Source organism: Equus asinus, chromosome 28 (genome assembly GCF_041296235.1).
Source record: "Equus asinus isolate D_3611 breed Donkey chromosome 28, EquAss-T2T_v2, whole genome shotgun sequence".
Lineage (NCBI taxonomy): Eukaryota > Metazoa > Chordata > Mammalia > Perissodactyla > Equidae > Equus > Equus asinus.
In genome coordinates this window covers 36791364-36818815 of record NC_091817.1, presented here as the reverse complement: position 1 = coordinate 36818815, position 27452 = coordinate 36791364, and the positions used below count along the sequence as shown (strand labels likewise).

Sequence of the window (27452 nt, the reverse complement as noted above, 5' to 3'; positions counted from 1 at the left end):
ATGAACACTTTTTTATTGTGGTATAACATACATAATATAAAAGTTACCATTTTAACCATTTTTAATTGTACAATTCAGTGGCATTAAGTACATTCACATTGTTGTGTAACCATCACCACCATCCATCTCCAGAACTTTTTCATCTTCCCAAATTGAAATTCTGTACCCATTAAACTCCCCACTCTCCCCTCCCCCAGCCCCTGGCAACCACCATTCTACTTTTTCTCTCTCTGAATTTGACCTAAGTACCTCCTAAGTGGAATCACATAGTATATGTCCTTCTGTGATTGGTTTATTTTACTTACCATGACATCTTCAAGGTTTATCCATGTTGTAATATGTCAGAATTTCCTTCTTTTTTAAGGCTGCATAATATTCCATTGTATGTACATTCTATATTTTGTTTATCCAGTCATCAGTCAATAGACAGTTGGGTTGCTTCCACCTCTTGATTATTGACTATGAACATTTGAAAAAATACTTAAAAGTAGAGAAAACAGTACAACAATAACCATCATCCATTTCAACAATTATCAAGATTTTTGCTGACACTTTACCCCTATGTACAGTATGCAGTTCTTAAAAATTTAAAAAAGGACATTTTCTTACAAAAATCTTAATGCCATTTTCATGCTTAAAAAAATAACAATTCTTTGGTTAGTTGGTATGCAAATACCCGATCCATCATCTAATTTCCCCAACTGTCTCAAAAAGGTCTTTTATAGTTGGTTTGTTTGAATCAGTAAACAAGGTCCACACACTACATTTGGTTGTTGTGTCTCTAAGGCTCATTAAATTCGAGCAGTCTGCTCTCACATTTTTTTTTCAAGATGCCATTATCTTATTGCAGAACAGACTCAAATTTCTATATGCATGCATTTACTGAAGAAAAAAATCCACACATTTAAAAGGAACCAAGCACTGTGTATTTTGAGACTCTGGAACCTGGTTTTATTGAGAAATACTGCAAGTGGTTACAAGACACAGTATTTCTAAATTCATAAACCTCATATGGTAAACCGTAGCTTCATCCTTGTCACATGACCGCATCACAGTTTAGCAAACCACAGTCTGGGTCTCGGTAGATGCAGCCTCTACAGCAGGGGGCAGGATTACCGCCTCAAAGCCAAGACGCGAGGAAGCCCCTTCCAACGCTAAGCTGAGAGTACGGTTTTCCAGTTAAAAACAAAGATAAACAAAAAACTTTCCTGAATACAGAGATAAAGTAAATTCCCAGAGAACGTGGTGCTCGGGAAACATATTACAGAATTAAATAATACAGAGTGTTAGAGATTGGCTGAAAGGCAATCGACTTGGAAGGATTAGAGGGCGTAGATGGCGAGATGATGGGCGACTACCGGAGGAGGGTAAAGGGTGAGATAAACAGCTGTGAACTGCTGGAGAAGTTCGAAACCTGTTTGGCCACTCCCTCTTGGAAGAAATAAACCGAGACTCCGGGGAAAAGTCCCCAGAGCAAGCGCGGTCGAGGGAGGGACGGGAGCGAAGCTCAGGGAGTAACGTCGGGTCTTTGAAGGGCACCACTGGAGCCGGTTTTTTCAGGGGCCGGAACAATCCGGAACAATGCCCTGGGCGCGGAGTCGGAGAACAAGCCGCCTCTGTTGCCAGCATCCTTGCGCCCAGGGCGAGACCTGAGAACCCAGGGTGAGCCCCTAGCAGGTGACTCAGGTGGCGTGACGTGTCGCGCGTCACCACCCCTACCCCCACCGCGGGAACCCGTCCGCGGCCGCGCCGGCTCTGTAGGCCACTGGGTGAGGGAGCCCCGAGGCCCTCAGGGAGTGGGTCCCGGGCGCAGCGGCCGCACAGCCAATCCCTGGGAAGGAGGGCGTGGCTATCCCGGTCCCGCGGATCCCTCCGCCCGCACTGGCTGTGCTGAGGCCGAAGGAGCCGCCATTTTGGACGCTGCGCCTGCCTTGTCAAGTCCGTCTCTGCCTTTTTCACGCCTTGGTTCGGCCAGGTAAGTGTGGCATCTCAGCATCGAGGATCTTTGTTCGCCTCCTCGCACTGGGCCCTCCGCATCTAGAAATCCTCAGCCTGGGGTTCAAAAGATCCTGAGGTGGCAGACGAGAGAAAGGGAAGGATCTTGGATGTGAGGGTCAGGCCGGAGGTCAGGCCCGAGAGGCCGCGGCGCGGGAGGCCGCCTGGGGTCGAGGGCATGGCAGGGCGCGAGTTGCTTGGAGACCTCGGTCCCGGATACTCGAAGCCGCCAAACTTTCCTGTTGCCCTCCCTGCCCCGAGGCGTCTCTTCCCTGGGGCGGAAACGCCTCGGCTTGGCCACCCGCCGGTGACAGGGCTCGGTCTGCGTTCTCGGCGACACTCCTACTCCGGCTCCTCTGGCTCGGAGAGACTCCGGGCGGGTCGGATCTCTAGTGCCCGAGAGAGTCGGGTCACCTCCGAACCCGGCAGCCTCCCCCGGGCGGGCGGCCTCCTGGGCTGGTTCCTGGGGCGCCCGGACTTGGGCCCGGTGTGTCCGGAGGAAATTGCCTTTTTCTTTAGCTGCTGCAGGCCGCGGCCTCCGCCCCTCCCGCCGGCCCCATCTGTCCGGCGAGAGCCCTGGTGAGGAGCCTGCGGCGCTGTCCTCGCCCCCTCCTCTCGGTGCTCTCGGCGTCCGCTCCGCGGTGCTGGAGGGAGGGCTGGGCACTCGGCCGGTGCGAACTCTTCCGGGGATCGGGACCCGCGGGATCCGCCTGCAGTCAGATAATGGGAAAGACACGGCCGCTTGCACTCTCCGTAGGAGTAAAATTAAAACTGAGCTGTGCTTAACTCCTTTGGACGATTGTAGTTTCTTCTGTCATGCTTATGTATTTCTTATTCTTTTAACTTTTTATTCCGAAAATTTCAAACACGGAAGTAAAGAGTATAATGAGTTCTCTTCTCGTCCAGCTCCATCAACCATCAATTCAGGGCTAATTTTGTTTCGTTTTTGCGCCGTACCTTACGTATGTACTTAATAGAGTAATACTGGTTGATACATAGATGTGAATATAGATACATCCTCCCTTCCCCACAAGTAGGAGCCTTTTGACTCCTCTACTTACAATCTAATAGTCCATGAGAAATTTTGTTTTTACAGCTTCCTCAGAACCACGTCTTCTGGAATAGGAGGACTTGGTAAAATCCTTGTATTAGGGGATAAAGGAATGTTTTGAGACCTTAGTATTACGTTTTAAAGTCACCCAGTTTCTTAAATCTTCTCACTTTTAAAGTAGTAGTATTATTTTGTCCAAATTATTTGTTTTCATTCTCCCTCTTTTCTTGTGCCTCTGGCTTCTAAATGATCAGGAGTGCCAGAATCCCCAACTCTAGAATACTTAATTTAAGCTCTCATTCCTTTAAAGGCAGAATCAAGTCCCAGTTATGTGTAGTCTATTGTGATTTAAAAAAAAAAAACTGAAAAACAGTGTAGTCTTTTGAAATAATTTCAAATACAGGAAAAATGGTATGCACATGAATGCTAATTTCAGCATTATTTATATGATATAAATGTCAAAAGGTTGGGGGATTAATTAAATTATTACTCAGTGGAATATAAGGCAGCCATTGAAATAAGGTTATAGAGACTATAACAGATATGATGTTACGTGATGAAAGGATTCAGTAGTGTCAGAGTCCATGATTACAGCTTTGTAAAAAAATATGCCTTAAGAAAAGCTCTTGGTAAAAAGTATACAATGAATTTTCTGTAATGTTTTTTATATTAATTTTATTGAGAAACAAGTTCAGATGAAGATACTTTCATAGTGCCTACACATTTCAGTAATTGTTGCTCCTTCCAGAAAATCTTGATGGTCTTTGATTCTGAAGGCTGTACTTTTCTTGTGAGTTACACATGATGCTACTGGTTTTGTGGTCCTTTGTTAAGTTTTCAGTCTTGCTTACTTTGGTCAGTGAAGATTTGGTTACAGTTTATGGTGTGAAAATACAGTAAACTTGGCATTCTGTAATTGAAATGGCTTTAAGGGTTGGACTGTATTATCTTGGAAATGCCTTCTAGCTTGTTTGTACTCTTGATGTCACATCTTCATGGCTGCAATACAGTGGTCATACCTAAATCTGTTCATGTCACTCACTTTACAAGAAAGAAGTGTTCAGGATAAATAAAATAATACATTTCAAGTACAAAAGTTTTCCTCTGTGCTACAAAATATCATTCTAGCCAGTATTGACTCTGCTGCCCCACTTCCCCACTTGGTACTTTTGCAGCTGCAGACTCTAAAGCTGGTCCTTAGGACTTCAGGGTCTTTTTTGCTATTTTTAGCTACTTTAGAGTTTTCAGGAATTCTACCCTCGGGCAGCTTCACTATTTTGGGCAGCTGTTTTGAGGTGCAGCAGTCTCTCCCTTCTCCCCCAAATAACGTGCAGAATGATTCCATCCATGGTTTTACACCTTCTCTTATTCAGAATGAAGAGATTATTCAGGTGTGTGTGTGTGAGAGGAAGATTGTCCCTGAGCTAACATCTGTGCCAGTCTTCCTATATTTTATGTGGGATGCCTCCACAGCATGACTTTACAAGCGGTGCTGGGTCTGCACCTGGGATCCGAACCTGCAAACCCCTGGGCCACCAAGGCACTTAACCACTAGACCACCGGGCCAGCCCCGAGAGATTGTTCAGTTTTAAAAGGCTCCTGGAGCTGAATGATTAAAGAGGGCCTAGATGAGTTTGTTGTTCCAATGTTAAGGATTGGGGTAAAGTGAGGGATTGGGGAGAAGTGAGGGATTGGAAAGGGCGGAGAAGGGCACATGAGCAGCTGACCCATGTGTGATTTAAAGGCCATTTATCAGCTAATCTTTAGATGATGAGCCAAGACCTTTTCTTTGAGTGTGGGTCTGTTGACTGGAATTTATTTTATTTAACAAATGTTTATACGGTGCTTGCGGTGTATGTATAACACTTATTATGTACTTATTATGTACCAGGCACTATTCTTAATTCTTTACAGATTTTTTTTTAATTCTCAGACCGGCCTTAGGAGGTGTGAGGGCTCATGGAATATTGGTGCCAACTTTCCTTAACTGTTTAATAGAGAAGCCACCTGGGCCAGAATTTTCTTTTGGAAATGTTTTTTGATGTTAGATTCAATTTTTGTAATATATATGGGGTGATTGCATTTTCTGTTTCTTTGTGTCAGTTTTGGTAAATTGAGTTTCTAAGAGATTTATCCGTTCTGTCTTATTGTCAAATTTAGGTATAGGTGGGTAATGATGTCCTCTTTTAATGTCTATAGGCTCTCTAGTGATATTCTCCTCTTTTATTCCTGATAATTTGTTTCTCTTTTTTTTGAGCTGGTTTGCTATAGATTTGTCAATTTTTTTTCAATCTTTTCAAAGAACCAGGATTTGGTTCCTTTGATTTTCTCTATTTTTCCTCTCTTCAATTTCATTGGTTTTTGCCTTGTTTTTATTGTTTCCTTCTGCTTGCTTTGGGTTAATTTTGCTGTTTTTATGGTTCCTTATGGAGCAAGCTTAGATTACTAATTTGAGACCTTTCTTCTTTTCTAATATAAACATTTAGTGTTGTAAATTTCTCCCCAGCACTGCTTTAGCTACATCTTAGAAATTTTGATGTTATATATTAATTTACATTTTCTTGCAGTTTAAACTTTAAAAAAAAAATTCCACTTGAAGCTTCCTCTTTGACCTATGGATTATTTACAAGTGTGTTGCTTAATTTTCAAGTGTTTGGAGATTTTATCTTTCTCGTTAGTGATTTCTAGCTTAATTCCATTATGGTTAAAGAACATGCTTTGTGTGGGTTCAGTTCTGTTTAATTTGTTAAGGTTTATCACCCTGGAAATGGTCTACATTCGTGAATGTTCTCTGTGCATTGCTGTGTTGGGTGGAGTGTTCTGAAAATATCAGTGAGATACAGTTGGTCATTTTTGGTGTTCAGTTCTTCTATATTCTTGCTGATTTTCTGTCTACTAGTTTGATCAATTACTGTGGGAGGTATGTTGAAGTCTCCAAATATAAGTAAGGATTTGTTTATTTCTCCTTCCCTATCTTTCAGTTCTTCATGTATTTTGAAGCTCCTTTGTTAGGTGCATTCACTATTAGGATTGTTATACTTTCTTGGTGCATTCACCATTTTATCATTCTATAATGTCCCTTTGTACTCCTGGTTTTCCTTCCTCTGAAGTCTACTTTGTCTAACGTTACCGACTTTCTTTTTTTTTTTTGGTTGAGGTATAATTGACATATAACATATTAGTTTCAGATGTACAACATAATGATTCGATATTTTTATATGTTGAGAAATGATCACCACAGTAAGTCTAGTTAACATCCGTCACCATCCATAGTTACAAAGTTTTTTTTTCTTGTGATGAGAATTTTTAAGATCTACTCTCTTAGCAACTTTCAAATATGCAGTACAGTATTATTAACTGTAGTCACCATGCTGTACATTACATCCTCATGATGTGTTTATTTTATAACTGGGAGTTTGTACTGAAATGGGTGGAAGGGGTCAAAGGTACAAACTTCCAACTTTCTTTTGATTAGTGTTTTCATGATGTACCTTTTTTCAACCTTTTACTTTTTTTTTTTTGAGGAAGATTGGCCCTGAGCTAACTGCTGCCAATCCTCTTCTTTTTGCTGGGGAAGACTGGCCCTGAGCTAACATCCATGCCCATCTTTTCTCCACTTTATATATGGGACGCCTCCCACAGCATGGCTTGCCACGCAGTGCCATGTCAGCACCCGGGATCCGAACTGGCAAACCCTGGGCTGCCAAAGCAGACTGTGCGAACTTAACTGCTGCACTACCGGGCTGGCCCCTCATCTTTTTACTTTTAACCTAAATGTATTACTGTATTGGAGTGAGTTTCTTGTTGGCATTTTATAGTTGGATCATTTTTTGGACCATTCTGGCAATCTCTGTCTTTTAATTGTTGAGTTTAGACTATTTCTATATAGTTACTTATGTAATTAGTATATTTGAATTTAGGTCTTCTATTTTATTATTTATTTTCTGTTTGTTCCCCCTGTTTTTCATTTCTCTTTCTGCTTTCCTGCCTTCTTTTGGGTTATTTGAACACTTTAGTATTCTAGTTTAAAATTTGTTGAGTTTTTTAGTATTTTTTTGTATAGTATGTTTTACTAGTCATTCTAGGGAGTACAATAGATGTACTTAACGTTTCACAGTCTACTTGGAGTCAGTATGTTACCATTTCTTGTGAAATATAGAAATATCACGTAGGTCCCTTTGCCCTGCCCCTTTTACCTGATTATGTTGTGGTATGTATTACATCTACATATGTTGAAAACCCTGTTAGACAATGTTATTAGTTTTCCTTTTAACTGGAAAATACATTTTAAGAGATTCAAGAGAAGACCTATTATATTTCCCCAGACAGTTGCCATTTCTGTAATGTAAGATAGAGATATTTTTCATTTCTTCCTTTATTTTAATGTTCCATGTTTCCTTCTGATATTACTTCCTTGAGCCTGGAAAACTTTCTTAAAAAAAAATTTTTTTTTTCTCCCCAAAGCCCTAAGACATAGTTGTATATCCTAGTTGTAGGTCATTCTAGTTCTTCTATGTGGCGTGCCTCCACAACATGGCTTGAGGAGCGGTGCGTAGCTCTGCACCAAGGATCTGAACCAGTGAACCCCAGGTCGCTGAAGCAGAGTGCACAAACTTAACCACTTGGCCACAGGGTTGGCTCCTGGAAAACTTCTTTAGAGCAAGTCTCTTGGTGACAAATTCTCTTACTAGTTTTCTCTCAACTGAGAATGACTTTATTTCACCTTCATTTCTGAAGGATGTTTTCACTGGATATAGAATTCTGGGTTGACAGTTCTTTTCTTTCAGCACTTTAGAAATACTGTTCCACTTCCTTTTGGCTTCCATGGTTTCTGATGTGAAATTAATAGTCATTTAAATAGGTCATCTATAGGTAATGCATATTTCTCTGGCTGCTTCCAATATTTTAAAAATTTGTCTTTAGTTTTCAGCAGTTTGATTATGACAAGTCTGGACATAAATTTCTTTGGGTTTATTCTGTTTGGAGTTCCCTGAGCTTTTTTTTTTTTTTTTTTGCTGAGAAAGATTTGCCCTGAGCTAACGTCTATTGCCAATCTTCCTCTTTTTTTTTTTCTCTTCAAATCCCCAGTACATAGTTGTATATTCTAGTTCTGAGTCCTTCTAGTTCTGTTTGAGCCACTGCCACAGCATGCCTACTGACAGACGGGTGATGTGGTTCCGCACCTGGAAACTGAACCTGGGCCGCTGAAGCAGAGCACACCAAACTTTAACTGTTAGGCCATCAGGGCTGGCTCAGGCTTTTTCAATCTGTAAGTATATATTTTTTGCTAAATTTGGGAAGTTTTCAGACAGTATTTTTTTGAAATTTTTTTTTTGGTACTGTACTGTTTCTCCCATCCTTCCGGAACTCTAATGACACAACTGTTAGACCCTTTGCTATTGTCATGATCTCTGAGGCTTTGTTCACTTTTTTCAGTTTTTTATCTTTGTTTTTCAATCTCTGTTTTTCAGATTGGTTACTTTGTATTGATCTATCTTCGAGTGCAGTGGCTCTTTCCTGTGTCATTTCCATTCTGCTAATTAAGCCCATACAGTGAGTTTCTTTTGTTACTGTGTTTTTCAGTCCTGAAGTTTCTCTGTTTCTTCTTTATATCTTTTATTTCTTTACTGGGATTTTCTATCCATTCATTTCAAGAGTGTTTGCCCTTAGTTGTTGCAGCATTTTTATGGTAATTGCTTTTAAGTCTTTGTCAGTTAATTCCAACATCTTTGTAATCTCAGCATTGATGTGTGCTGATTGTCTTTTCCCATGTGAGTCCAGGTTTGGTGTATTTCATCCACTCTCTGTCCGTGCCAGGGGTCACCTTTCACCTTCTCAAGCATTGACTGGAGAGCTTCTCTTGCTGCTCTTCCTGTCTGTGCCAATGCTCACTTCCTGGGTTTCAGGCTACCTTGCATCTAGGCCAGGGAATAACAGGGTAAAAAATGAGATACACTCACTGCCACTTTATTGGTACTTCAAATTCTGATCTTCTCCATCTAGCTGCTATTATTTACTTTTCAGAGTCCTAGAATAGCTGCTCTACACATTCTGTTCAAGTTTTATAGCTTCATTCAGTGAGAGAGACACTGCACCTGGAATCCTGTCCTTTACCTTTTTTTGCTTCTGTTTTTAAGGACTACCCATGTTGCTGTAAGTATAGCTAGTCCATTAATTCTGAGTGCTGCATTGTATTGTGTCATATGCTTCTGTCACATTTTATCTGTCCTCTTGTAGTGGACACTTAGCATTCCTCCACCCCACTACTACCACAGAATCCTTATACATGTGTCTTCATAGTCCTCTGTACAGATTTCTTTGGAGGTATATGTCCAGGAATGGAATTACTGAACCCTAAAGTATATTCATACATTTACCTTGTACATCAAGGCATACATTTTATTAAATACTAATAGACTAGTACTATTAGAATACTAGTAGACTAATAGAATGTTATTCAGCCTTAAAAAGGAAGGAAATCCTGTCACATGCTACGACATAGACTATTAGACTATTGTCATATCCTGTTGTATACACACACACACAGAGCACATTTTGGTTATCCATTCATCTGTCAGTGAACATCTGGATTGCTTCCTCTTCTTGGCTGTAGTGAATAATGCTGCTATGAACGTGAGTGTACAAATATCTCTTTGAGACCCTGCTTTCAGTTCTTTCGCATATATACCCAGAAGTAGGACTGCTGGATCTTATGATAGTTCTATTTTTAATTTTTTAAGGAATCACCATACTTTTTTCCATAGTGGTTACACCATTTTGCAATCCTCCTAACGGTGCTTAAGGGCTCCAGTTTTTCTACATCCTTGCCAACACTTGTTATTTCCTGTTTTTTTTTTTTAATAGTAGCCATCCTAATGAGTGTGAGGTGATAGCTCATTGTGGTTTTAACTTGCATTTCTCTAATGATTAGTGATATTGGGCATATTTTCATATGCTTATTGGCCATTTACGTATCATCTTTGGAGAGATGTCTCTTCGAAGTGCATTGCCCATTTTTTAATCAGGTGGTTTTTTTATTGTTGACTTGTAGAAGTTCTTTATATATTCTGTATGTTTTAGTTCTTTTATGGATTTGAAAATTGTGTGTATTAGAAAGAAGACTGATTTTTCTAAATATTTTTATCTACAGAACTTAGCACAGTTTCTTTTATGTTGTAAAATGCTTAATAAATACTAGTTGAGCAAAAGAATCAATAAAATGAATTGCTGCATTTGTTTTTCCAGGAAAGTGATGTTATTCTTTTAAAATAAGATTTCTAAGAGATGTCTTGAGGATTAACCTCAATTGTCTATGCCTTTTCCCCTATTCCATATAATTTACTACAATTGGATATCTAATATCCTGCAGGATCTTAGGATTGGAAGGAACTTTAGAGATTATATTGTAAGAACTTGAATTTTATTCACTGAACTATATTTATTATTGTAGAAAGGACATATAAAACACAATTTTCATTTTTTAGACAATTCATTAAGCTTCAGTTTTCTAGTTAGCTGAAGTCTTAACACCATGTAAATCTGGAGTTTGCTTTGGTAGGTCTAGGTCCTGGCTTCTTTCTTTGGTCTTGTGTAAATATAGTCTTTGTGCCGAATATCTTCTATTTTCTCCTCCAGAGCCACATGCCATCCCTCTCCCTCTGATGTATGTTCCTGGAGGTTCACCCATGTGCACTGTGTCTATGGGCCCCTTTGCTTTTGGGCTTCCAGTTGGGCATAGATGGGAGGTACCAACAGGAGACCAGAGGACGGGAGGAATGAGGGCTAGACATTTATTCCCCTGCTCCTTCCCTGCCAAGTTGCTGCAGTTGTCGGCATACCTCTACGAATAACCGTGATTCCTGTCTGGTTCCTCTCTTCATGTAGCTATCCTCTCCATATACCAGTGCTTCATCTTGCCCCTTCAGGCCTAGATGTGTTAATGGTTCTGGGGCAATATACTATCCTTTATTGGTTTCTCTAAACCTTACCTACAACTTTTTAAATAGTCTCTTTATTAAATTCTACTGAAATTACCCAGTTTGTGCATGCCATCCGTTTCCAGCTGGAACCCTGATTGTTAGAGTCCCTGAAAGGGCCTTGTGATTTTACTTACTTTTATAGATTTGAACAAATAAATGTTATTACTGATTCATAAGATTGGTAACTTGGGTTTATTTTTCTCTGCCTTCTACAGTAGGTTTACAGTAGACTTTTGAGGGTGTTTCTCTCCCCTAAACATCCCCAGCCGAAAGATTGACAGTGAAATAAAAACAACTTTGCCACACTTCAATATTTTCAACTTCCTTAACAGAATTGGATTTCTGTTTGCAGCATAAAACATTTGTTGAGCTCCTCTTTCAGAGAATTTTAGTGCTTTTCTTCTTCAAAGTCCGTATTTTTGTGATAGTTTGGGATCCTTTCTTTTCCATGCTGGTTCACTATGGTCCCAAACTAGCATTTGTGGATGCTGAGCCACCTAAGGCAAATGTGTGAAATAAATAAAGATGCCTATACACCCTCCGGAGTTTCTTCATGTTGCTAAAGCCACTCCTTTGTTACTTGTCTCCTCCATTAACACTTTTGTGTCTTTCAGTGTCTAGCTCTCTTTAGATACCTATTCTGATACATTAATCTTGATTATTAATATTTTTTGGTGAGTTAATGTTTTATTTTGCTTTTCTAAGGAGATAAATGAATATATTTGTATTATTTGTCTCTTTTGTTAAAGAATTTATTTTTACTTTTTCTCCCCAAAGCCCCCTGGTACATAGTTGTATATTTTTTAGTTGTAGGTCCTTCTAGTCGTGGCATGTGGGTTGCCGCCTCAGCATGGCCTGACGAGTGGTGCCACATCTGTGCCCAGGATCGTAACCAGCGAAACCCTGGGCTGCCAAAGTGGAGCACACGAACCTAACCACTTGGCCACGGGGCTGGCCTCTCTTTGTCTCTTGATAGAAGTTCCAAATTATATGCTTTCCGAGGTGGATTTAGTTTTTAGCATTAGCTTTAATGTTAGTCTAAATTTCTTGGATTTGAAAAGAGTTTACATATAGTAATAACTAAATCACGTTTTTTTTTTTTAGTCCACCCTTTGTCTATGCATATACACTTTTGTTTTTGCTGAGGAAGGTCAGCCCTGAGCTAACATCTGTTGCTAATCTTCCTCTTTTTTTGCTTGAGGAAGATCAGCCCTGAGCTAATATCTGTGCCAGTCTTCCTCCACTTTATATGTGGGTCACTGCCACAGCATGGCTGATGAGTGGTGTAGGTCTGCACCTGGGATCTGAACCTGGGCTGCTGAAGCAGAACATGCCAAACTTAATCACTATGCCTTGCGGTCAGCCCCTGTGCTTTTTGTTTTAAACTCAGAATTTAGGGTGATACTACGTATGTAGTTCTCCTCTTTTAACTAATATCATTAATATAGTCTCATGTCAGTAAATGCTTTTTAAAAATATTCTAGCAGCCATGTAAAATTCTATCATAAATATAGTATAATTTAACTAATAAACAATGTTAGTTCATTATTCATATAGTTCATTATTCCAATTTTTTGGTCTCAAAGTGTACTGATAAATATTTTATGTAAAAGTCTGTGCGTGAAGCTCTGATTATTTTCTTAGGTTAAGTTCCTTGGAATAGAATTACTAGGTCAAAATGTATATGTTTTTAAGCCTCCTGAAAATATTTAAAATACAGACTTGACAAAAGTGTTGTCTTCAGGTGTTGACACATCACAAAATTGGTGCTTATAGACTACTTAAGAACAACAGAGAAATCTTGACATTTTTCTGTCATAACTTGTGACTGTATTAGACCCTCTATTTTGTTATCTTTTATCCTTGAGAGAGTATCCAAGCAAGCTGCTGAAGAGGTCAAATACCCTTATAATAAACTCCAGAGCACCACTTTCTTCTTTGTGGCGTTTACCACAGCTGTTATTTGTATAATTACTCGTGTAATGAGTTTGGCTAACTGGACTCTAAACTCCATAAGGGCAGTGAGCATGTCTGTTTATCCATACCAGTCTGTGTCCAGGCCTGCCACAGTATAGTAGGCATTCAATAAATATTTTTTGAAGGGGATTAAAAATATATATTGTATGTTTTACTACATGGTAATTGCCATTAAATTTGTAGAATATAAAATATAGGAAAAAGATAAAGAGATACTAACTTATGTAAAAAAGTATATATATATAGTAATACAATTTTTAGTGCTGAAAATGATGTGTATGATTAAGATTTACTTGGATTTTGAATTCAGACACACTTAGGTTTTGTTCTTATCTTTATTATCTCTGATCAGTTGCTGGCTGATCTTGAGCAAGTGCCTAGTTAAATGATAGTATTAGTTAGTGTTTCTGGCTGTCGATTTCTACCTCCCATCCATCACTGCTTATGAATGCCATGACAACAAGGATACTGTCTGGATCTAGCTAGCACCAGAAACTGCTACAGCACCTGACATCTTATATATTGTTGAATTGAAGTTTTGAAGTTATGAATGTGAGAGATAGGTTATGACATAAACTTTAGTTTATACCATGCTTCAGTTGTATTGAACCTGTGTTTCTTAGCTTCTTGTTCTCTCTGGTACGTGGATTTTACACATACTGCTCCCTGTGTCTGGGATAGTCACATTCTCTTTTTACCTTTCAAATAATCCTGTTTGTCCTTAGGACTCAGCTTAGGCTTTGTCTTCTCCTGGAAAGCATTCTGTAATGTCCCTAAGCAAGTTGGGTGTGTTTTCTCTAGAATAGGTTATTTAATCTTGACATTGCTGACATTTTGGCTGGATAATTTTTTGTTGTGGGGGCTGTCCCATTCATTGTAGGATGTTTAGCAGTATCCCTGGGCTCTCCCCACCAGATGCCAGTAGCATCCCTTCCAATCATGACAACCCAGAATGTCTCCAGTCATTGCCAGATGTCCCCTAGGAGACAAAATCACTTCCGATAGGGAACCATTCTAGAATTATAGTCTTTACCAAACAATATTGTAGTTGCTAGTAGAATATAAGTTCCTTTGAGGGCAAGGAATGTGCCTTATTTTTTTTATCTCCAGCGTCTAACCATTGTCTGACATAGAGACAAATATTTATTTTGGTAAATATTTCTTGAAGGGATTGAACATAACTCAGTATAACAGATTCCAGATATTTTGTGACAGACAAGCCCCATTGTAAACTAGGACTTGGGTTAATTGTTAAATGTAGTATAAAGGCTTCTGGAGGCAATTTCATGAAAGGATAATACCTCTGACGTTTTCTATTAGTGGTTTATGCACAAGCATATAAATGCTATTCCTATTGTTTTTCTTACAGTGGATTTTTTTTTTTTTTGGTTTGTCTGTTCTTTGGTAACTGTTAGGCCTAACTTTCGTTTGGATGTTGCATGTTTTGAAGTTTGAGTTCAGAATTAATTGAGAGAAATAGACATCGTGCACAGAATGCACAGTGGTCAATGCACAATGGTATACCCTAAAGTCTTGTGGGTGGAAGGGAGTGGTTTTGTTGACTGTAACTCTGCTGTTCAGTGAAAGTCTTGGTAAATAGCCTTCTGTTGTCGAATTTTATAGAGCAGCTTTTTTTTTCTTTTGGACTTTTCACTGCCTTGTGTATTTCTTTGTATTTGAGTAGATGTTAATGATGTTTCTGTGATTTTGGGCGCTAGGTTTTTCCCAAAGGCAGAGACTTAGTAGGGGGATTTGGGGAATTAAGGTGAGAATATTTTTGAATTTGGCCCTAAGTTTGATCATCTTGTCCTATCACTATTGCTGATGAGATTTTTGGGAGAAGTAGGAGGCCTTCCTGCTTCTTTGTCTTTTTGTCACCCCACTCCTACACCAATACATAGATACTCATTTCATCCATCACCAAGTTCTTTCAGGTCTGCCTTCAAGATAGATCTTGAATCTACTTCTTCCCCTGCCACTGCTAACTACCCCAGTCTAAGCCATTCCATCTCTTGTCTGGACTATAGTAATAACCTTCTCCTTGGTCCTCTTCCTTCCATAATTATCCTCCCCTAATCAGTTCTCCACACAACAGCCAAATGATCTTTAAAAAATGTCGATCACATCATGTCCTTTGGCCTGTATTAGAAGGCCACTCTAGTTTACAGTGTCACATAATCCACCCCCTATCTGGTGTTACTTCCTGAACTATCTTTAACTTGAAAATAGTCATTGTGCTGCTTATCTTTTTCAGGAGGAACAGCACAGCATGCTGGGCTCTGGATTTAAAGCTGAACGTTTACGAGTCAATTTGAGATTAGTCATAAACCGTCTTAAACTATTGGAGAAAAAAAAAAGTGAGTAATGGTTGATTGTCTTATGTGTTCTTTCCCAAAATACATCACTGGGTTCCAGCACGTCAGTAGTGGCTCTTTCAGGCTGGTACTGTGAAGCCTGAGGTATCCCATATCCTTTAAGCTTTGGATACATTTCTGCTGCTCTTTGTGATAAGTTAGGCTGAATCACCTTGTTGCAGGGAAAGGGACTTACTCTGTTGTGATAGAATAGATAACATGACTCCTGAGGTAGAAATTTCTGGCTACACAAACAATATTCTCACCTACACTAAGAAGCGAATTCTAGACTAGATGAGATAGGACTAGGTTTGCTATGAGAGAGTGAGCTAGGATATAGTAGAAATATCCACTTCTCTCTGTTGGGGTGAGGTCTGCCTGCTCGCCGTGGCCCAGTGTACTATTGCTCTGTGACTGGAGTGGGATTTGTGCCTTAGCGGAACTGGCCCAGAAAGCGAGGAAAGAGATTGCTGACTATCTGGCTGCCGGCAAGGATGAACGAGCTCGGATCCGAGTGGAGCACATTATCCGAGAAGACTACCTCGTGGAGGCCATGGAGATCCTGGAGCTGTACTGTGACCTGCTGCTGGCTCGGTTTGGCCTCATCCAGTCTATGAAGTAAGATATTTTGTCTTTTCTTTTTTTTTAAGCTTCATTGAGGTTTAATTGATTTAGAAAAAAACTGTACATATTTAATGTATACAGTTTGATGAGTTTGGACATATGCGTATACTTGTGTACATTACCACAATCAAGGTAATAAACATTTGTTGCCTCCAGAAGTTTTCTTGTGTCCCTTTTTTTTGGGTAAGAACACTTAACATGAGATCTACCCTCTTAACAACTTTTAAATGCATAATATAGTATTGTTAACCATAGGCGCAGTGTTGTTCAGCATATTTTTCGAACTTACTCATATAACTGTAATGAACTAAAATGTTTTGATTCGAGGACCTAAATCAAATCACCTCTGGAATTTGAGAAAGGAGTAATATATTGGTTTCTTCCTACATGTAGGGAGCTAGCACTAAGGGACTACTTTATGTACCCAAGGACCTTTTTCCTCCCATTGACTTGAAGACCTGATCTCAATGTAGGCTACTGTTGAAAAGAAAATACAGAAGCTGAAATCAAGAGGCTTAAGTTTGAGTCTTGGCTCAACTATTTCCTGACTTTGTGACCTTGGGTTTGTCACTTATAGTTTCCCCAAAAGTACAATAGGATGATGAAGATGGCTAGAATTATTGTGAGAATCCAGGGAGATTCGTGAAATAGCTTTAGAGGCTATGAAGTATATGATACAAATGCCAGAGTTTTGTTGATTTGTTTTAAAAAATGTTAAATTTTATTTTTTTCCTTAATTAGGGAGCTAGATTCTGGTCTGGCTGAATCTGTGTCTACACTGATCTGGGCTGCTCCTCGACTCCAATCAGAAGTGGCTGAGTTGAAGATAGTGAGTACAACCAGTTTCAGTGATGTCTGTTGTTTTTCATGTTGTTAGAATGGTTGGTTAATTAACTTCTGCTTATTTGACCAGGTATTTTGTCCTCTTCTCATGCTGCCTTTGAAACAGGCTTTGTAAATTTGCTTCTGGATCCTTTTTAGGGCTTATGTCATAGAACAGAACAGTGTTTTACAACCTTGAATAATTTTTTAAGGAACAAAATTTCATGTACCCTCAATTTTATCTTAAATTATTTTTATTATAACATTATTTCAATATACAGTAGTTCTTCCTTATCGGAGGTTTCGCTTTCCATGGTTTCAATTACCCACAGTCAACTGTGGTCTGAAAATAACACTATCACAGTGCCTACATCATTCCCTTCATTTCATCTCATCACATAGGGATTGTATCATCTCACATCATCACAAGAAGTGTGAGTACCGTATAGTAAGATTTTGAGAGAGAGAGACCACCTTTACATAACTTCTATTACAGTATATTCTTATAGTTCTATTTTATTATTACTTGTTGTTTTCAGTCTCTTACTGTGCCTAATTTATACATTAAATTGTATCATAGGTAGGGTTTGGTACTATCTGTGGTTTCAGGCATCCACTGAGGGTCTTGGAATGTGTTCCCGCAGATAAGGAGGGACTGCTGTATATACATAGAGAAGTTATTATACAACTGTAAACCAGTAAAGTTAAAATAACATTAATTTAAAGTGACAGATGTTTTGTTTCATTGATTCCAAAAATATTTATTGAGTGGATGTTATGAGCTAGATGGGCACTGAGAGTACAGTGGTGAGCAAAATATGACCCTAGCACTGCTCTTGTAGCTTAGACTCTAGCAGAAGAGACAGACAGTAACTAAAAAACGGCCTGTCACAACATGGATATGGTAGGATACAGATTCAGTTGTGTTGTTTTCTCTCCTATTTTTTATGTCTTTGCCTTTTAAAAAAATTTTTTTGGTGAGTAAGATTGGCTCTGAGCTAACATTTATTGCCAGTCTTCCTCTCTTTTGCTTGAGGAAGATTGTCCCTGAGCTAATATCTGTGCCAGTCTTCCTCTATTTTGTATGTGGGATGCTGCCACAGCATGGCTTGGTGAGTGGTGTATAGGTCCATGCCTGGGATCCGAACTCACGAACCCTGGGCTGCTGAAGTGGAATGTGCGAACCTACCTGCTTTGCCACTGGGTCAGCCCCACATGCTGGTTTTTTCCCCTGGGTACTCTTCCTTCCCTCCTTGTTTAGTTAACTCTTAATCATCCTTTACATCTCAGTGAAGCGCGTTTTCTTCAGGAACTCTTACCTGACGTTTCTGATCAGATCTGATTCTACTGTTATAAGCCATTGATTGTGTAGTATACTGTCCCTTGGTGGCACTTATCACAGCTGCCAATTTGTACCTTTGTCTGTGTGATTATTTGAGTAATGACTGTTTTCCCCAGAGACTATAAGACTGTAGTAGGAACAATGTCTGTTTTTGTCCATCATTACATTACAGTGAATATCATAATGTTTATATAGAGTTTGGCACATGGTTGCAGCTCAGTGAATGAATGGATAAACAAATATGTTAATTAATATGTACCCCTTAAGTTTTTACAGACCCTGGTTTTTTTGAAATTCTATAATAGAAGCATATTTACTCTTGATAGGGGGAAGCTTGAAGCAGTCTGTGGGAGTGGTGTCCACTTTTATTTACTCTTCTTTTTTCTTTGTAGGTTGCTGATCAGCTCTGTGCCAAGTATAGCAAGGAATATGGCAAGTTATGTAGGACCAATCAGATTGGAACTGTGAATGACAGGGTAACAGACATACTTCTGAAACCTGAAGCAGTGGGCTTGGTCGGGGCAGGTTATTTTATTGCCTGCAGTGATTCTAGAGGGCACCACTGTATGGCTGAGTTAATGTAGGGTTGCACATTTTATGGGGTGAGAAGGTGGCTCTCTGGCTGTCTTTGCAGTCAGCTTCTTACCCCTGCCCTACATGTCTGATTGTGAGGCTTTCATTTTGTGTCATTCCTGATTTTGCCTCTGTCCTTTGTGCCCCTTGTTTGTCCTTTGTGGAGGTAGAAGTGAGGTGGGGAGAAGGGTGGACGAATTCAAATGTGGAAGGCAGCAGTGTCAGTCTTTACCAACACGTGGGTTATATGCAACTAGAGAATGTGAGAGAGAGATGGATTTTGTACTGTGCTTTGTGACTGAAAGTAATTTAACTGGTCTGAACCTTTTCTCTTCCTCAATTTACCTGTAAAACGACAGGAACAAAATTTAAAGTGAGACACGTTAGGCTTAGGCTGGTTAGTATAGATCTTAACTGTGAGTCTTTTACTTACAGCTAATGCACAAACTGAGTGTGGAAGCCCCACCCAAAATCCTGGTGGAGAGATACCTGATTGAAATTGCCAAGAACTACAACGTGCCCTATGAGCCTGACTCTGTGGTCATGGTAAGTTTAGAGCCTCTCAAAGTACAAAGGAAAATGAGTCTCTAGATAGCACTTTCTTTGAAAAATAACCATATTTTTTGCATTAAAGTTTGTATGTGAGAGTTTAAGCCTTTGTCCAGTTAGTGCCTTTTTGGGTTATAATAAATACGCCTGCCTTTCTCACAGAGAATTTAAGGATCAGATGAGATAAATGACTGAAAGCACTTGAAAAGGTACAAACTTTGATAGAAATATAAAATTGCATTATTGGTGTTTTTTTTTTTTTTTTTTTTAAAGATTTTATTTTTTCCTTTTTCTCCCCATAGCCGCCCGGTACATAGTTGTGTATTCTTCGTTGTGGGTTCTTCTAGTTGTGGCATGTGGGACGCTGCCTCAGCGTGGTCTGATGAGCAGTGCCATGTCCGCGCCCAGGATTCGAACTAATGAAACACTGGGCCGCCTGCAGCGGAGCGCGCGAACTTAACCACTCGGCCACGGGGCCAGCCCCGCATTATTGGTGTTTTTTGATGAAGTTCCAGCAATTGAGAGTCCCCCTGTGGGTAGCGAGAAATGCCTCCAGACCCAGACAGTTCTGAAACATTTATTGGGTGCCTCCCATGTACCAGACAGTGCACACAAAGCTGAGAATAGAGAGATATATACAAACAAAGCTTAGAGTGTATGAAAGGCAAATATGTGAATAATCATTACTCAGTTAAGGTTGATGGAGTGTAGTGGATGCTTTGGTATGCTGCTCAGACAACCCTCTCCAGCCCCAGATACACATTTCAGAACAAAAGCATTTGTTCCCCCAGCTGTTGAGAATATTGATGACCAGTGACTTACACACAGTTGAGCGTTCATCTAGCACTGGCCCTCAGAAGAAAGCTGCCTCACCCAAAGTCTTTCCTAGGGGCTGTCTGTATTCAGTTACTGGTCAGCACTGGGGTTTAAAGACTCTGCCCCTTTGTCCCAGTCGGGAACACCTGCTGCAGGCCCATCCCAGCTCCAGAGCTCCCTGGGGAATTGGCTGAGGCCTTTGTTGTGACTGCATTGCAGCCCAACTTCTTCCTTTGTCCAGCCCTGCTTCCTTCACTTCCCCACAGATCTTTATTATTCCAAGAGACCTCCTCAGTAAACTTCCTTCTTGCTACTCTCCATCTCAGAGTCTGCTTCCCCGGGAACCTGGCCTGTGATATGGGTTAATGATACGAGTTTCTCTCTTTTTCTCAGGCAGAAGCTCCTCCTGGGGTAGAGACAGATCTTATTGATGTTGGATTCACAGATGATGTGAAGAAAGGGGGCCCTGGAAGAGGAGGAGGGGGGTTCACAGCACCAGTTGGTGGACCTGATGGAACAGTGCCAATGCCTATGCCCATGCCCATGCCGTCTCCAAATACTCCTTTCTCATACCCACTTCCAAAGGGACCAGTAAGTATACATATAAATAAGTGTGTATGTAAACTCTCGAAAATGTAACAGGAGATGACAGGTTGGCTCTATGAATACACTCAGAAATTGTAGCTTGTCAAAAGGATTTAGCAGTAAGAACATTTTGTATTAGCTTAGTGACCATATTGTGGGGAAAAAAACCCACTGGGATTTGGAGAAATTCCTTTGGTTCAGCTGCAGGTAATGAAGTGGGAAAATCCAGAGAGATGGTGCTAGAAAAACTCTTTTTTCCATGTAGGTTTACTGAACACCTTTGGCACCTGTTGGAGGCATACCAGTAGGTTTTTCCAAAAATGATTAACCTCATATTACCAGGCAGAAAAAACTTTGTAGACAGGAAGATGAAGGTCATTGCTAGTAAGGAAGTGTGCTTAGAATCTGCCCGTGTAGACATTGAAGCAATTGATTTAGTAACTTGAAGAACAGCCTTTTGGCTACAGATCTTTAAAAATCTGGAATTCTTCTGAGCCCATGTGGTCCTTTTGGGCTTTTTTTTCTTCTGGGGCTGTTGAATATATATATATATAGAGAGAGAATATATAGATTTTTCTCCCTTCCCATACACAAACCTCAAATTGCAAATTGGGGGCAATGTCTCTGATATTGCCCTTCTCCTCTTGCAGTCGGATTTCAATGGATTGCCAGTGGGGACTTATCAGGCCTTTCCCAATATTCATCCACCTCAGATACCAGCAACTCCCCCATCGTATGAATCTGTAAGTGCCTGAGCCTCTTTTATAAGCAGCAGGAGAGTGAATCCCGTGAAGAGAGAGCAAAATAATGGCCACAGGGAAGGCAACATTTTGATCAACTCCTAGTGTCGGCATTGCTTTTGCTTTGGGTTCTTGTGTTGCTTTAACATTACCATGGAAATGGGGAGTGGTGGTGGTGGCAGCATCATTGGTGGCAATGCTTTGTTTGCACTTAAGCCAGGAATCAGGAAGGAGCTGCAGATCTCTTAGAAAGTTCTAGTATGGCACTTAACTAGTCTTTTTTGGGGACTAACTAGGCAGAGAATCACATTGAGCTAGGGTAGTCTTGGTGCTAGAATATCATAATAATTAAAATACCTGTTTTATAAATTCTCAACATTGTGTAAAGGAAAAGCAACCAAATTTTTTTTTTTTTTTTTTAAAGATTTTATTTTTTCCTTTTTCTCCCCAAAGCCCCCCGGCACATAGTTGTGTATTCTTCGTTGTGGGTTCTTCTAGTTGTGGCATGTGGGACGCCGCCTCAGCGTGGTCTGATGAGCAGTGCCATGTCCGCGCCCAGGACTCGAACCAACGAAACACTGGGCCGCCTGCTGCGGAGCGCGCGAACCCAACCACTCGGCCACGGGGCCAGCCCCAGCAACCAAATTTTTTTGTCTTAGAAGTGTCCAGTTAGTAAATTTCAGCTTGTAGCCTTAGTTTTACATTTTAGTCTTTTGTAGTTAAAGCTTGCTGTAAATAACTAATATGGTAATGATGGTTTGAATTACAGGTGGTCATAACAGCTTTGGTTCAGAATTAGATGACTTGTTTTCTGCCAGCCTTATTTCCTCAGCTAGTATGTGCCTGTTGTGACCTGTTTCCATCTGATACGTTACTGAGAAAACGAATTGGCATCGTGTTTGCTAGGGAAATTATTTATCTGGGAGATCTTGCTGTTCCTAAGCTTGCTTAGTGTTCTTTCTTTTGGTTTTTACCTTGGGCCTGAGTTTTTCTTATGTTTCGGTCTTGCACACACTGAAGCGTCACCCACAACTGTTTCTAGGAATGAGGTAGAAGATCTTCATCGGTGTTTGAGGACTTGGTTCTTGGAGATGAATTCAGTAGTTTAGTGCTTTCTCTCTGCCTGGAAGGTGAAGGTATCCGATTAAAGAGAGGTGTTATGGTGCAAGAATTGTCTTTTTCTCTGCTTGGCAGTTCAGAGTTCTACATGGTGTCTGTCTGGTTGGAAGAAGATCAGGAAGGTGTATGGGGGGTGGAGGGGCAGTTTTTTTGGAGCAGGGTCTGTTGCTTTTGCTGAGTTGCTTAGCTTTCGGAAAACATGGGCTTATACCAGTCTCAGTACTTTCTCAGTGATGCCATTGCTTTCTCCTCTGATAACAGTCTTTGTATTTCAGGTTGATGACATTAATGCTGATAAGAATGTCTCTTCTGCACAGATTGTCGGTGAGTGTGAGTCAGAAACCCTCAAGGCTCAGTGCTGAACCCTTTGCTGTTTTCTCATTACTGCTCCTCTTTCAGAGACTGTCTTCACATCCATGGCATTCTACCCATATGCCCTATCCTCTCCCCAAATGCAGTATGGCAAAAACTCAGGATTGCACTCTTCCAAAAAGTAAACATCTTTCCTGGCCCCATAAAGGCTCCCAGGTTCCATGTTCTGTCAGTGGTATCATTATTCTTTACTCATTGTTATTTTTTCAGTTTCTGTTTTTCAGTCACCTTCAAGTTCTTTACGTTCCTGCTGCTTCAACTTCCATTATGCCTGAAAATAGAAAAAAAAATGTATATTTTTTAAATTTGGGCAATAAAGAGGAGGAAGTAGGCACAAATCATAAGTGAATAGCTCAGTGACTTTTCACAAAACATCCACTCAAAAGATAAACACCGTCAGCACTCCAGAAACCCAGAGAGGGATAATTTTTAAAATTGAAGACAGTTGTTTTATTGAGGTATAATTTACATACAAAAAATAACAGAGAAGTGTATATTTTGATGAATTTTGATATATATATGTAACTACCACCTCAGTAAAGGTATAGAATATTTCCATCACCTCAGAAAGTTCCCTTGTGTTCCTTTCCAGTCAATTCCATGGGACCCTCTACCCAGGAGGCAAGCACTGCTTTTATTTTCTAAAACTATAGTTATGTTTACCTGTTCTAGAACTTACATATAAATGGAAACATAACAGTAGGTAGAGAGGACGATGATTTTAACTAGTAAAATACAAAACAGAAGACTAGAAACACCGATCAGATCTTATTACATCAAACAAAATGGACGTTTAACATTCCCTGTAAAATTTTTTTCTCCTAAGCCTGAAAGAGTAGCTCATCCTAGCGGAATTCTAGTACCACTCCTTGGACTTAGTTGTTTTGGGAGCAGACCTTTGTGGAAGGAGCTAGTCTGTTTAAATAAATGGTCTGTGTACCTAGCCCCATTCACCACACTTTGACCTTTCCTTAAACTTTTTTCTCACCATAGGAAAGTAAAACAGATAGGATTCAATTATAATTAGAAAATGTATATGTTAATTGTCCTGAAAATTTTCATTCCCTTAAGAATTAAATAGTAATCTTTTTTTTAAAAAAAAAAAACAGTGTTTTGGGGCTGGCCCAGTGGTGTAGCGGATGGGTTCACGTGCTCCTCTTCAGTGGCCCGGGGTTCGCCAGTTCAGATTCTGGGTGCGGCCCTACACACTACTCATCAAGCCAGGCTGTGGTAGGCGGCCCACATATAAAATAGAGGAAGATGGGCACAAATGTTAGCTCAGGGCCAGTCTTCCTCAACAAAAAGAGGAGGATTCGCGCAGATGTTAGTTCAGGGCTAATCTTCCTCAACAAAACAAAACAAAAAAACCAGTGTTTCCCCCTGTATTTTGTTTTATTGTTTCTGCCAAAAGAAAGTGGGGCTTTGAGGATCTGAGCCTCTTCCATGGAGTTTGTAACACTGTGCTCCTTGCCCTGATTTAATTAGGTCCTGGACCCAAGCCAGAAGCCTCTACAAAGCCCCCTCCCAGACCTGTAGATACCTACGACAACTTCGTACTGCCAGAGTTGCCATCTGTGCCAGACACACTACCAACTGCATCTGCTGGTGCCAACACCTCAGCATCTGAGGATATTGACTTTGATGATCTTTCCCGGAGATTTGAAGAGTTGAAAAAGAAAACATAGGCCTCTCAAACCAGGCAACATCCAAGTTCTGGGAGTTGAGACTGAGCAGTTTCTCCTTGTAACAAAGAATCTCCATGAAATTGTTTCATCTATTAATCATGACTGAGCACACTCTTCCTCTGGGCTCTCTTCCTGTTCTACCAAATTCTGCTGCTTTCCAGTTCTCTACTGCTCCTAGGAGACTAACGACTGGAGACACTATGAGGCTGGAGCATCTGGCTCCTGGCAGCTGAGCTTGTCCGTTTCTTGTCAGTGTGATCCCAGGTTCTCCTCACCCATCCCACCCTCCTTCCACAGGGGAGTGAGAAGGTGAAAGCAGGTAGGGAGAGCTGCCAAAGATGACTGGACAGTGGTAGAGAGTACTTCATGAAGTGTCTCAGCCCTGTGCTAAGGTTCTAGACTTAGAAATAAACCGTCTGTACAGAGGCATTTGTGGTGAGTGAGAATGAAGGCCAAGGTGTGTATTTTCTCACTCTGATGTGAATGGGAGAGAGAGAAATGACTCAGGAAGCCATTGTAATCGTTCTTGGAAGCTGGGTCGGTCCTCTCATTGGCATATACACTACTCCTTGCTGCAGGGCACTGTTCCACCTGGATCCAGTTACAAAGTTTATTTGGAAAGTTGAAGGCCTCTCTTAGTTCTACTGGATTCTCAGGGAGCCCTCTGTGGCCTTTTGCTTTATTCTGAGTGCTGTTTCCCTTTTACCAGAGGGCAGCACTATGTAACTTCCTGTTTTTCCCCATAGCATGTTCTGTTCGATGGCATTACTGGCAAAGGAAGGACAGGCCACATATTGGGCAGAAGTCACCATTCAAGGCTAAGGTGGGCTTCCAGTTGCCTTAATAGAAGTACTCAAGTCAAGATCTTGAGTAGTGAGCTGGAAAGCCTACAGGAGAAGAAGGTTTCCTCTTTTCATTTGAAAACTTTATGATTAAGAGAACCTTTAAAAACTGATCTCAGATAAACTCTTGGTGCCCATTGGCTGCAGTTTGCTGCTTTCCTTGATGGATGAGACTCTAAACTGTTGTAACTTATGTGCTGTTTTGCCCCCTAGCTAAGGCCATCCTTGCCCACAGGGATGGCTCTGAGGTCGGAACATAGGACTTTGGCTTCTGTGTAGTGCATCTGTACATACCTATTTCAAGCAACTTTTCTTTAATGTTTTTGATTGGTTTGTATCATAGCTCAGTAGGTGATAATAAAGTTAATTCTGTGCCCTGCTTTGTCCATTGGTTTGGTCAAATGATGAGGTGCAAATGTGGGTTTTAGTAGAGAGTATTTTAAATGAGTGACCCATGCTGGGCACAAACCAGACCTTACCTTTGGCTCCCTGGGTAGTGTGGACACCTGCAGCAGTAAGGAGTCTGTTTCAATCTCTGTATTTAAGCTCAGATAGCATCTGTGAGTTGGCTTGCTTTCTTTGGGACAGGGCTCCCCATCAGCCATATCTCATGCTTGTATCTTTATTTTTAATAAGCTGCAGTGAGCTCACTTCTGACTGATTCGTATTTCCCACAGCCATCCTGGAACGTGGATAGTGAGTGTTGTGTTAACTTGCTGCTTGGCAGCAGAGCTGGTTTAGCCTTTATCACTTTTGCACCCTTTTCTGCCAGTGCCAAGATCCATAAACATAAGAACTTGCAGCCAAGGGGATTTTGATTCCTCACTGGTCTAGAAAACAAAGCGTATTCTAAACATAGCCAGCCCTGCTTTGCTGGTCTAGTGGTTAAAATTCGGCACTCTCACTGCTGAGGCCCGGGTTCACTTCCCGGTCAGGGAACTATACTACCTGTCTGTTGGTTGTCATACTGTGGCGGCTGCATGTTGCTGTGATGCTGAAAGCTATGCCCCCAGTATTTCAAATACCAGGGTCATCCATGATGGATGGGTTTCAGCGGAGCTTCCAGACTAGACAGACTATGAAGAAGGATCTGGCCACGCACTTCTGAAAAAAACTGGCCATGAAAACCGTGTGAATAGCTGTGGAACATTGTCTGATACAGTGCAGGAAGATGAGAGGATGGTGCAAAAGACCAGGCAGGGTTCTGCTCTGCTGTACACAGGGTCGCTAGGAGTCGGAATCAACTTGATGGCACTAACAACAGTAAATTATAAACATCTACGGTTTCTTAAACTGTGTCATGCTGAGGTAAGTATTAATATGCTAACAACTAATAAGCCAAGCTAGGAGGTAACAGGATTAAGATAGTTCATCTTTTAAAACTTCAGTGTCAATGCCTATTGTTGTCATGGCTGTTTGCTCATGTTCTGTTTTCGCTGGATTCCTAACAAACTTGAGAGCTTCTGTAGCAGCATATCTATCAGTGTAGCTTCTTTCAGAGTCTATTCAAAGACAAAAGGAGAAGGAATAAAGTGAGGAAATTGGAATTGTTGCTAATGTTGTAGGAAAAAAGTACCAAAGATACAAAAAAAATAATAAAGATAATTAGTAAAGATACTGTTTAATGATTTACTGTCAGACATCAGAGTGTTTCTGCTGCTTAACAGTTGAGGGCCAGCTATTTACAGGACAGTGGATATAGAACATAATGTAATCTTGGTAAATTGGGTTTCCTAGGAAAATGGTTGGCAGAGCTATGGAGACTAATAAAGGGAATATGCTGATACTGTGCATTATGTCAGTCTGTCATCTTAAGAGCAGCTACAGCTGAGCTTTTCCAGTGATATAAAATGATACAGTTTATATTTCAATTACTGAGCCATAGAATTACCTACCTTAAGGGACCTTCTTTCTTTACCAAAGGCCATTAGAATGGCAGAGACAAAAAGGTTAATGATCACAAGTACCATCAAGATGACACTGGTGAGGATCAGAAAGAAGCCCAGGACTGGGTCCAAAGCAATAAC

At 40.5% G+C, this 27452-nt stretch overlaps 2 protein-coding genes across 4 annotated transcripts in view; one reads left to right on the top strand and one right to left on the bottom strand.

Moving 5' to 3' along the window:
* On the top strand, positions 1–27038 carry IST1 (IST1 factor associated with ESCRT-III). 3 transcript variants are annotated; one of them, XM_070500493.1, is made up of 11 exons: positions 1–1975; positions 8518–8599; positions 15257–15359; positions 15794–15974; positions 16722–16809; positions 18537–18620; positions 19153–19263; positions 20476–20673; positions 21318–21410; positions 22802–22850; positions 24384–27038. In XM_070500493.1, the coding sequence occupies exons 3-11, from the start codon at positions 15272–15274 to the stop codon at positions 24581–24583; spliced, it is 1092 nt and encodes a 363-aa protein (XP_070356594.1). In that variant the 5' UTR covers positions 1–1975; positions 8518–8599; positions 15257–15271; the 3' UTR covers positions 24584–27038. The 3 variants fall into 3 exon arrangements, with proteins under 3 accessions (XP_070356594.1, XP_014696270.1, XP_014696272.1); XM_014840784.3 differs by lacking the exon at positions 8518–8599; XM_014840786.3 differs by lacking the exons at positions 8518–8599; positions 21318–21410.
* PKD1L3 (polycystin 1 like 3, transient receptor potential channel interacting) overlaps positions 25223–27452 on the bottom strand; it is an 81411-nt gene continuing 79181 nt past the window's right edge. The window contains exon 31 of the mRNA XM_070500490.1: positions 25223–27452. Within this exon, the coding sequence (XP_070356591.1) occupies positions 27297–27452 (156 nt within the window). The 3' untranslated portion in view covers positions 25223–27296.